This window comes from Nothobranchius furzeri, chromosome 5 (genome assembly GCF_043380555.1).
Source record: "Nothobranchius furzeri strain GRZ-AD chromosome 5, NfurGRZ-RIMD1, whole genome shotgun sequence".
In the NCBI taxonomy this organism is placed as follows: Eukaryota; Metazoa; Chordata; class Actinopteri; order Cyprinodontiformes; family Nothobranchiidae; genus Nothobranchius; species Nothobranchius furzeri.
This window is the reverse complement of record NC_091745.1, coordinates 55,493,150-55,505,601: the sequence shown is the minus strand read 5'-3', so window position 1 is coordinate 55,505,601 and position 12,452 is coordinate 55,493,150. Positions and strand designations below refer to the sequence as shown.

The 12,452-nt window shown below is 39.6% G+C and overlaps 1 protein-coding gene across 3 annotated transcripts in view; it reads left to right on the top strand.

The window, feature by feature from the left end:
- LOC107378938 (zinc finger protein 236) overlaps nt 1-12,452 on the top strand; it is a 109,431-nt gene that overhangs the window by 83,848 nt on the left and 13,131 nt on the right. For 2 of the 3 annotated variants that reach the window (XM_070550928.1, XM_054740632.2), the window contains exons 30-31: nt 5,023-5,152; nt 11,025-11,198. In XM_070550928.1, the coding sequence (XP_070407029.1) occupies nt 5,023-5,152; nt 11,025-11,198 (304 nt within the window). Of the gene's footprint in view, nt 1-5,022; nt 5,153-11,024; nt 11,199-11,790; nt 12,064-12,452 lie in introns of those variants that run through there. The other variant, XM_054740633.2, reaches the window with a different exon arrangement.

The window sequence follows — 12,452 nt, the reverse complement described above, 5'->3', positions numbered from 1 at the left end:
ACTGACATTTTATTCTACGCACATCGCAGATGTAACTAAATCGCTCAAGAAAAGATTCCCATCTGAACATCTGAGCTGGACACTGCCCAGCGCAGCTCACTGTCAGCGTGCCATGTACATAAGGTCCACAGCGAGCTGAAGATGTGGAGAGCGGCTTGGAGCGCATCGCAGAGCCAGAGCACATGCGGGAAGATTCCTCCGACTGAATTCAGTCAAAGGAATCTTCCGGCTCATCTGAATCTGATGCGGCTCTCTGTGCTTGTTGAATGGATATTTAAATAAAATGCTTTATATTTTACTGAATTAATTTTATATCTGTAAGTCAATTCTATGTAAAGATTGTCTGAGTAAACCTGAACAATTCCAACCCGGTCTTACTGTGAGACCGGGTTGACGGGTCACGCTTGTGCGTAATCATAGGCGCTTTCTGAGCTGAAGATGTGAGATTCTGGGCTTCTCCTCAGACGGCTCCTGGATGCGTTGCCTCATTCGAGACAGGAACAAGCACTATCCAGCCAAAGTTTCATAATCAGGGAACATTATCTAAGTGACAAGTCTCTCTGAGAGACAGGGTTTGGAAAACACTCGATTCAGTGGGAGGAACCTTCCCGCATGCGCTCTGGTTCTGCAACGCGCTTCAAGCCCCTCTCCACATCTTCAGCTCGCTGTGCACATATGCGCTGGCAGCGAGCTGCGCTGAGCAGTGTCCAGCTCAGATGTTCAGATGGGAATCTTTTCTTGGGTGATTTAGCAACATCTGCGATGTGCGTAAAATAAAATGTCAGTTCGTCTGCATGCGTCGGGGTAATTCTTTCTATTCTTTCTCCGTCAAAATAAACGGTCAAAAACAGGAACTATCCGGTCAACACAACACAAGCCCTGCTTTTAACTGTTCTGTTTTCTTGTGAAAATTGTTGGAAAGAGATCAAATTTAACTTGATTACCACCAGAGCCTGCGCCGTCATCTCTGTGATGGTAAATGAGGGGAAAAACAAATTGATTGGATTCGGCACGGCTTTTAACACATTGGTCAGGATTGACCACTTTGTTTTCATTTAGTTGGTTAAAAAAAAGTCTGACTCGGGCTTGGGTCGGGCCAGAGAATCCTGAAAACCTTTTCGGACCGGGTCGGGCTGGGGCTCCACCCCCTCGGGCCGGGCCGGACACGGGCTCAGATTTTAGGCCCATGCAGGGCTCTAATTGTGACATCATAAGGACCAGTTTACATCATAGCATACCTCTTAGCCAATAGTGGTGGCAGATTTAAATTCTAATGCAGTGCAGAGTTTTTACCTGACAACGGCACAACACTGACAGTTTTAGGCAGAAAATTACAATTTTAACTAAAATGCACTAAAGTACAAAATGATTAACTACACGTGTCTGCAGCACGATTAGACACGCATTTATATAGTTTATCAGAAAAAAAAGTTGATTTGGGGGTGACTTGCTCTTTAAATTCTAAACAAAACAAAAAAATCTAAATTCTGAAAAAGAAGTTATGGAAATATAATAATAAGGTACATAACGTATACTCTCACTTCCCCTTTATTTGCCATTACTAATAATAATTCATTAGTACAAATATGTAATATTATACATTTTATTCAAGTTAGATTACATCACCTGGTAGTAAAAACCCTTATAACTCAGTACCACACCTCCATCCCACCTGGATTACTATGAATTACTGAGTTACTATAAAATATATATTACATATAACATTCTCCTACTTCATTTGTCATTTCCACGCCTCATCCCCGGTGGTTTTCACAAGTATTTTTTTATTTGTTTGTTAAAAAAACAGCAGGAAGGCTGAAACATTCGAGTGAGAAACAAGTTTTAATAAGTGTGAGCACACAAAAAACTAACATTTCATCACTGTCTTCGTTAGAGTCTTAATTGTCTTAATCTTAATTTGATTTTCACAAATACATTCCCAACTGTGGAATTTAGATATATTAGTTTCATTGATTTGTTTTGATGGGGGCAGCAATGGCTCACAAGGGAAGGGCGATTGTCCACTGATGGAAAGATGAGTGATTCATCCCCCAGGCAACATATAAATGGCTGCCTATTGCCTCTCAAGAATAGATCAAGTTCAGCGTAATCATTTCCTGACACATTCCACTTGAAGTAGACTACCACTTTTCAAAACATCCCTATTTTGGAGAAAGTACAAACCTGAGTGATCCTCTGCAAACACTTCATTTTTGCTTTGAAGTTGTGCAACTTCTTAAAGCAATGTTTCAGATTTTTAAAAGTAAGTTGCCGTGGAAAGTTTCTGAAACGTTATTATTGTAGATCACTCTATCACTCTAATCTTTACGCTGTTATCTGTTCTGCATGACTTGGTTATTCCAACAGGAATATCATGACATGCTTACAGGAAGTGCTTCAGCTAGGTGTTTAGTGAATGTTTAATTGTGTTGTAAAGCATCTTGGGGGGGGGGGGGGGGGGGGGGCGCTAAAACTCAGGACATGACACACAACTCATATAAATGGACTATTGACCAAACCTTTTAATTATCACTGTTTTAGAGCGTAAGAGTTTAAAGAGTTCAACTAACTTGAAGTTGACTTGCGTCACTCAAAAAGAAGAAAAACCAAGACAAGATTCTAAGATTTGGTGCTTTGCTTAAGCGGTGTGTTTGTGTAATGCTCAGTGATCTCTTGTTTCATGAGAAAAGATAAAAGTGTGGTGCATGTTGACACCATCTCCTCCTCCTCTGATCGATGTAGGTAAAAAATAACAAGAAGAAAAACAAAGAACAGAGGTTTTGTTCTAGGTTGGAAACAAGAAAAATGAAAACACTAGTTAAACCTAATTAGTTTACCACTAAAGAAAAAAGTAGAAATGACTGCGAAGGACGTTCTGAATAACACTGTATTCCCTTGGGATATAATTAGCATTTATGATGAGAATAGCAAGATGGAAAACCCTCAAACCAAAATACTTCCAGAAATGTGGGCCATTGATTACAAACAAGGTTTGTTCAGTTTCACACACACAAAAAGTATTTTCCTAACAAATCCATTCAAGCACATGTTACAAAAATGAGTACACCCCAATTATAGTCTTAGGAGAAAAAACACACTTAGACTACAAAATTCAAATTAACAGGCATTCTACCACAAGTGAGTCTAATGATTTGTTTGAGAGGTGTCCAGCAGACAGGTGACTATAAACGGGGCATTAGTTAACAAAGAAAAGCCCTTCCCATTTCACGCAGTAAGCAATGGCTCCACATAGAAGAGAAATGTCACAAAATTTAAGAAAGGAAATAATTTCTTTATACAAAAATGAGGTCTACAAGACGATCAGCAATATCAGTCAAAATACTGTAGCAAAAGTGATCCAAAATGTTAAGAAAGATGGAAGTGCAGCCATCTTACAGAGCCGTCCAAGCCGTCCACAGAAGTAAACGTTTCGACAGGAGAATCATCTGATGAGAAGGGTTAAAGAAAATCACCATGCAAGTTCACTGCAGTTAGCTAAAGCAGTAGAAAGCCAAACCGGAGTGACCGCTTCCCATGACACCATACGGCACACACTGCAGAGGAAGGGCATGCATGGGTATCGTCTACGAAGGAAGCGTCTCCTAAAGCCTATGCACAAAAAAGCACACCTAGGATTAGCTAGGGCCAGAAATATATATTAAAACTTATAACAGGTTTGCATAGCTGAGCACAGTACAGGCCAAACGTTTGGACACACCTTCTCATTCAGTGTGTTTTCTTTATTTTCATGACCATTGGTAGATTCTCACTGAAGGCATCAAAGCTATGAATGAACACATGTGGAGTTATGTACTTAACCAAAGACGGTGAAATAACTGAAAACATGTTTTATCTGCTTATTTCCACTTGCGTAACATCTCCCGCCTCCGTCCATCACTTACTCCCTCCACTACTGCCATCCTTGTCCACAGCCTCGTCACATCCAGGATTGATTATTGCAACTCACTTCTCTTTGGTCTCACAAGCAAATCCCTCCATAAACTGCAGCTTCTCCAGAATGCTGCAGCTCGTGTCATCACTAGGACTCCATCATCTCATCTCAACACATCACCCCCATCCTGCAACAACTTCATTGGCTGCCCATTAAACAGAGAATCAGCTTCAAAATTCTGCTCATCGCATTCAAAGCTCTCCATAACCTGGCTCCATCCTACATATCTGATCTCATTCACATCACCACTCCTGTCCGTGCTCTTTGTTCTTCTACTGCTCCTCAACTCTCGGCTCCCTCCGCTCGCCTTGTCACCTTGGGGAGTAGAGCATTCAGCCGCTCTGCTCCCCACCTCTGGAATTCTCTTCCCCCTGATCTACGCACCACTCACTCTTGCACTTTTTAAATCAAAACTCAAAACCCACCTCATCACACAGGCTTTTACCTCATAGTTTTAATACATTGTTTTAAATTTTAGCATCCTAGTGTTTTTACATATTTCTGTACTGTTTATCTTGTTATATTATTTTTCCCCATTGTTGTAAAGTGTCCTTGGGTGTCTTGAAAGGCCCTGTTAAATAACATGTATTATTATATTCTATTTTATTCAAAATAGCCACCCTTTGCTCTTATTACTGCTTTGCACACTCTTAGCATTCTCTTGATGAGCTTCAAGAGGAAGTCACCTGAAATGGTTTCCTAACAGTCTTGAAGGAGTTCCCAGAGGTGTTTAGCACTTGTTGGGCCCTTTGGAAATGGACATGGTCATGGAAATAAAGAAAACACAATGAATGAGAAAGTGTGTCCAACCGTTTGGCCTTTACTGTATTATATATGTGTGTGTATATATATATATATATATATATATATATATATATATATATATATATATATATATATATGATAGATAATGATAATGTACTTTACAAATTAACTGTGTCATGACAAAAGAGATGTGTATGAAGCAAGCCATTTTTTATGTGTTCTGTTATATAGAACCATGTGTAATAAAACATTTTGGTACAGCCTTGGTTCAGTAACAGTTTAATACATTTGTCTTTGTCCCTCAGGAGCATGAGCGAGTGCACCAGCCGGGTCCGTCACCCAGCTCCCAGAAACCCAGAGTCTTCAACTGTTCCTCCTGTGCAAAGGCGTTCGCCAAACGCAGTCAGCTGGAGAGACACAACCGTACACACACAGGTAAGACGCATCAAGAGGAAAACAAAAGATTTTAAAAAAGTGATTTATAGAGAGTCATCAGTATGAGGTGGTCAGTTAAACTGTAATGAGTGTTCTCACTTGTTTTTCTGCAATAATTTAAAATAATTAGCATAAGACTACTGTGATTTGTTTATGCTCATTAGAAGAGTTCTAACTTTCAATTAAAAATTCCTACAAACATAGAAAACACCTGTTCACCTTTACAGCTCTTGTCTCACCATTGTGCTGATGTTTACTTTTAAAAAGCCATTCAGAGGAAATGTCAGTCTGCTGCTCACTCTAACTTTGTGCAGGTCTTGAAGCAACCTCCGTGTCCTCACTTTAAATAAAACCTGAGCATTCTAGCTCAGTCCTGCTTCTGATGGCATTTATTCAGAGCGTTATTCAATTTGCTCTTGTACTTATTTACAGCAGCAGCTCGTACACTGAGCCACATTTCACTAACAAGAGCTAAATCACTAATTAGATCATTTTCAGTTTAATTAGCATTTGTGTTTTTTCTAATTTGATTTAGATTGAAGACGAGAGGACGGTGACACCTTACATAAACACAGAATGCTAAATAAAATAAATATTTCAAATAGCAAATATTTATTAAACAATCATACAAATTTAAAAGGAGCTTTGTAGGGATACTGCAGCTGTGTGCCTATACCAGGGAGGAAACGGGTACCAGTTTTACTGGGTTAGTAAGGATTCCTGTGCTTGTTATTACTGAAGTGGTTTTGCATTTAGTAATTGTGGTATTTAAAAGGCTACATTAAGCAGTTAATTTACCAACAGATGCAGCTTCCCAGGGTAAGGGTACTGGTGATTATTAAGCCCTCACAAAGAGTAAATATATAGCGTGACTGTATTTAAAATTTTGTTAAGTTTTAAGTCTGCACACCAAAAGGAAAGCTAATCGGTGTGACTCCAACAAGCCGTCTACATCTGTTTGCTGGGTTGCAGCTAATGTAAAGGTGGCTATTTCTTAGCATGTTGTGGTCTTTAAAATAAGAACCTTTTTCCCAGTTTTACAGCTTGTCAGTAACTATAGTAACTGTAGTTTGTACACGTCTTACAACACATTTTTGAATACAGTGATAATATTGATAAGCATGATAATTTCATTACAATAATCCTGATACCAAGTTACTATACTGTTTCATTCATAGCCTGTGTGATCTGGGTCTTGCACCAATGGTGTACATTTTTTAACCATGCAGAATAATGGAGATTTACATGATATCTCATAGATTTGTGTATTTATTGGATATATTATAGTGAGTATTAGAGTCAAAGCTAACTACAATATAAGAACTGTAAAGTAACAGCCTGAGAGAAGGGAGGAGAATCCTGACTGGTGACCTCATTTATACCGTTTTGCTTTCATGCTAAGGTCACCTTGAGTGACTTTTGTCTAATGCAGTTAAACAACAGCTTTAAATCCAAGGAGGTGCTCAGCTCGATCATCTGTAGAAGGACCATGGTAATCACCCTAGATTGTGATTAGCTGCAGTGAAGCATGGAAAGCAGGTGAGGTCATTATTCCTGTCATTTCCTTTTGACGTTTTATTGTCTGCTGTCATTTTGAGGATGCTTTACAAGCAGAAGACAGCAGGTTGTGGCCATTTAAAACATTTCTGCAACCACATTCTGAAGGCTCTTCAATTAGTTTACTGTCTCTCCCAGTGTCTGCTCAGCAAGCTGCTTGTTTTCTATTCCTTTATGCTCAGCTTTTGAGCTATTGGGCCTTTCTTTGTCCAATGGTGGCATCATTCACGCCCTCAAGTCACAAACAGTGTCTAAAAATGAAAATTTCACAGGGGCAGCTGTCTATGTCAACATTTCTACCAGACACCTTTTTTTCTGTAGAAAATATAGTCTACATAAATACCAACCTGCTGTTACCTCAATGGGAGATATTAGTTGTAATGGTTTCATTCATTTGGTGCATATTTTCAACAAGAAACACTTTAAATGTTTACAAGGACAAATAAGATGCATCCGCCAGCATTGATGGCAACATAAGTGTTATGATTAATACCACAATTAAATACCAAGAGGCCTTAGATAAAAGGCTTTTATATCTATAATGAAAATAAAATCTGCGCTTTTAATTAAATATTGGATTTTAATTAATATTTTGAATGAATGAATATTTTTAACCTTGTCTAGGCCCTGTGATGAGCTTCACATCTACAAAAATAGGTTCTTAGGTAGGAAGTAGGTTTATGTTCAACTCTTCAATTTCCTCACAAAGCAGAGCAATTCTGAGCAGGTAAAACAGTTTAGTGTCTTGTTTAAGGACACTGTTTTCTGTGTAGCTCACTGAGGGTTAAATAAATTTGAAATGCCAATCTTCAATTTCATGTTTGTCATCACTGCTGCCTCCCTGTTTGTGTTACTCAGTCAAATACAGTCAGAATACATACACACTAAGGCCCGTTTCAAGCTGCAAAATTTTTAAAAAATCCTTGAAAAACATTAGAAACACACCAACTATAGTATTAAAAATCATGAATATAATAGTTTTGGTCCTACAGTGTGTGGTGTGCATCAGCACTGCAAAAACTAGACATTACACATGAACTGATTTCACACTAACATTTACCGGTCAGATTAGAAATCTCGCAAAACCTCTTGAGATCAAACGTGACTTCTGCGTAAACAAAGATGGTGGGTGAGGAGCATGCAGTGTGCTTCAGTCACCTCTCTGTTTGATAGGCTACACGTCACATTTAGCAGGCAGCACGTTCATTTTTCCTCAAAATCGGACCAAGATAATCCAATATGTTGAATATCCTTGATTTAAGATCTGGGCATTCCAAACATCCTTTGAAGCAGACCAGAGTACTCTTTAACACACCACACATACAGTACCAAGAAATTCTGATTAGTAATCAGGCGCTTCTTTAGGATTGTCAGAAGGGTAGAATTGGCATAACTTTCTTGCTATGTGAACTGGGCTTAACTGTTAGAGCAGAATGTAGGTTTTACTTTGAAACTATAGTGAATCAGCAAACAATAGGTTATGAACGCAAACACGGTGATGAAACAATCACCCCTCCCCTTTCTTCAATGGTTCCGCATCCAACGGAACCGGAAGCCCGCATTGTTAGAGGACTGAATGGTCCAGTAGTTGCTTTAGGTCCGAAACATGTTATTGGCAGTTTTATATACAAATACCCCATCTCCACAATATGTTATATATGTTAGAAGGTTGTTAACTCATTCGCTGCCACTGACGACTAAAGTCGTCATTTTAGATCCAACCGTTCACTGCCAATGACGACTAAAGTCGTCATTTGCATTTTTTTTACTGTTTGAGCATCGGAACGAGCCCCCGCGCTGAGAGAACAAACATCTCAGCCCTGAAGCCGATCTTCATCCGCATACGTCACACATCACATGATCAGGAAGCAAAACATCCATGTGTTTGGAGATCGTTTTGGGCTGTTCCTGTAAAAAAAAGTGAGGCGCGAACCGGAAAAACGTCTGCCGATCACAATTCGACAACAGATTATGAAAGAACGGATAACGCTTGAAACACGCGGACTCTTCCTGATGTAAGAGGTGAGTCTCCTCTTTGTTTTGGTTTTTTTGGCATCAATATCATCCTAGCGCGCAACGTTCTGTGACTCTTAAAAAAACAGTAAAAACGGTCAGAAACGCTGGCAGCGAAGGCCGTTAGTGATCAGGAAACGGCTGGCAGTGAATGAGTTAAGAAGCATGAAAAAAAAGTTTTAAGCTAACTTGTTTTCCTAATTTGCTGTAGCAGCTTTAAAGTGTAGCATGAATTTCTAACTTGAACAAAGAGACCAGAGAATTAAAGTGATGTGAAGTGACCCTGTGTAATGTCCCTGGTGAGAAGGGGCAGTAGGCCAACCATTATATTGGCTGAGTGGAATATCCCTTTAAGTTTGGTGTTTAATGTTTGCACTATTTTTATATATAATTAAGATTTTATTTTTTACTACATTGTGGTAGTGTGCTTTACCTTGATCAGCCACTATTTTGCACCATTATTCTGGGTACTGTTTGATCTTCTTTATTTTAAAAACTTTTAAAAAAAAACTTGTATCTGTTTTATTTTCTATTGTTCTGAAACAGTTTGCACATTGTTAATGTTTTGAGTTTGTTTTATATTTAAAGTTCAATAAATATTAAGAGATTTATTGACTTATTTGATTTATATTGCACACAGTGAGTGTTCAGTTGTCTTTCACATTCAGTGTTCTGCTAAAACGTGTATATATATATATATATATATATATATATATATATATATATATATATATATATATATATCAGCCTTAATAATCGGCTTTAGAAATCGACCATCTGCAACAAAATTATTTAAAAATCGGTATCGGCATCAGACTTAAAAAACCTATGTTGGTCAGCCTCTAGTACATACCTAAATCACTGCAAGCAGTATATTTGTGTTTGAGTAAGACCTTAGCAAGGATGGCCATGTGCTTGTTATTTTGCTGAAGTTTGCACTCCCCAGGGCTTTTTGACCCTGATGGGCATCCGTTGCAAGGTCTAACACCAACACAAAAATACAGCTTGCTTGCAACTATTTAGGTATCTACTGCCCCGTCCCCAGGAAAAATACACACTGTCACTTTAAGTAACCAACCAATGACTGTATCCAGTCCAAGGAGCGTTTAGAAATGGGAAAGTAGATCTGACAGTCATCAGTGTAGAGGTGAAACTCCATTCTACCATCACATTAGAACAACACACCTGGATACGAGAACTCTTCTTCTTGAGTTGTCCGAACGTGGAGAGGAGGAGTCTTCAACAGATACCTCTCAATATTGTTCAGAAACTGCTTTCAACGCAGCTTCATTAGTTTAATTTTTAACCACAAATCCAGACCAGGACAAACATGGCTCACTGCTAATTCAGACTACTCTTGGGTGTAGGTGATGTTGGCAGTAGAGTCAAAGCAGCAATAGAAATTTTCTAAGTAGATTTTTGGCAGGTACATTTGGCAGTTTTTCCTAGTTTTTGTAATTGATCCTGGACATTTCCTCATTAGGCTGTGCCAAGTTGATTGGCTTATTCCTAAGATGACTAGATGTTGTTGCTATAAAGAGGCACTTAGTAGTTCCAGTACCAATGTCCAACCCCCAAATTTGACTTTAAAGTAACAGAATACTCAGTTATTGGTTTTCAGTTAGCTGTTTTGAAAGGAGATCAAATGTACATTGTAGCTTTGTGCCCCTTCTGTTAACTGTTCTGCTTCTTCTAAAATAGCTTGTGTGTTTTTAGTGTTTATCCTGACATTAGCCAATTGGTTAGTTGTGCACTTACTTTACACATTATTGCTATAGGGTTGGACCTCCTTTGCCTTTAAAATGTGTGTGTGTGTGTGTGTGTGTGTGTGTGTGTGTGTGTGTGTGTGTGTGTGTGTGTGTGTGTGTGTGTGTGTGTGTGTGTGTGTGTGTGTGTGTGTGTGTGTGTGTGTGTGTGTGTGTGTGTGTGTGTGTGTGTGTGTGTGTGTGTGTATGTTCAGGTTTCATGGATTTGTGCAGGAGGTTCTCGTTATCAGAAAAGCTCTGGTTGGTCAGGGGGTTAGAGGTGCCAAGCTCTGCAGTGTTCCAAAAATGTTTTTCACTGACTTTGGTGGAAAAGGTTGTCTTTTAAAGTCAGAGCGCCTCTCAAGATTTCTGTCAAAATCATCGAGCTAGAGCGTGTATTTGTCTATCTAGTTTTAAGGTGGATGTCAATTAGTTGCATTAATTATACCAGAATCCAAGTCAGTATATCATAGTTTGCAACCTTCCTTATAATATATAAAAATGCTAATTTATCCGCACTGAATACTAATCAGACTGATGTTTTTGTTGTTCTGCAGGCGAGCGGCCGTTTAAGTGCAGCCAGTGCGACAAAGCCTTCAACCAGAAGAGCGCCCTGCAGGTCCACATGGTGAAACATACAGGAAAGAAGCCCTTCAAGTGTGAAGTGTGCAGCATCAGCTTCACCCAGAAGAGCAACATGAAAAACCACATGAAGAGATCGCACGGCTACGGTGAGCAGCGTCTCTTACAAACACACACGGGCACTTTTTCTGGGTTACCTGGAAAAACAAAAGGCTTGAGTGCTTTGTTAGTCAGGGCTTTTGGTGCAGCTTCACTCAGGAGCAGCATACACAAGAGGATCAGGGTCCCTGTTCACAGTTTTGTGATGTTCATATCTAAATGTGTATTTTGTGGTCACAGTTTTCAAATAATCCACGCTCTGTTTGCATCGAACATTAAAAAGTGTCCTTTGAGCCTTCTAGATGGCTGAGTGGAAACCTGGCTCTCCACTCTGCTAAACAGAATCATCTTTCATGTGAAATTTTTCCTCTTGTGCCTCATCTGGTCCCATTATCTGTTTAAAATGAGTCTTTTCAGTGGCAACACTGGTGTCTGTTCACATCCATTTTTAAGCTCCTCTAAAGCAGGAAAGCCGTGCTGACAGACGGGTCCATCCACCTGAAGCTTCCTCCTCATGCATATAGTGAATGTTCATTTATTATCTCCTCCTGACAGTGTCACGGTTGAGGTTAAGGCTGTGGATGGCCTTTGGCTCAGCTATATCCACGTCATTATTGATTTCATGCAGGCTTTCCTCCTCAGAGCCTGACTGGTGCTTACTGAAGACGAGTGCAGTGCTGAGATTTCTGCTCTGCTTGGGAAGTGGCTTCACAAATGCCAGCTGATGAGGGGTCTTCAGGTCAGAGTGTAAAGATTGGACTGCTATTCTCTAGGGTGTCACTGGTAATGGATCCAGAGCATCACTTTGAGTTTCGTTACGTTTTATCTTGTATATTTGTTTCCCAAAAATCTACCAATGCTATTCAACATGGAATGATCCTGCACACCTACAAAGAGGGTGGGTGGTACGTATGTCTTTAAAAAGGATATATTTAGCAAATTTCTGTTTTAGCACTCTTTTATGCTGCCATGTAGGTTTCTACTGCCTCTACAAACACTCCAAATTATTTAGCCATCAGAAATCACATGCTTCAACCAGCTGTTTGATAAAGTCTCGTATTGTGACATCACAATAGGGAAAATTAGCATAGAAGTCCCCACTTGTCAACACTGGAGGAGCAGTGGCTCTACCCTGAGTCCCTTCCAGAAATCTAAGCTCATCACCTCATAGCAGCCAGTCAGGGGATGGGTGGGCATGGCCAACAACAACTTGTTTCTTTAAGTGACAGAGCCCTGAAACATCTTCAAGGATTTTTGATGGTACTTCACTCAGCCGTGTAGTTGGCGTTGAGATTGCCTGGTGT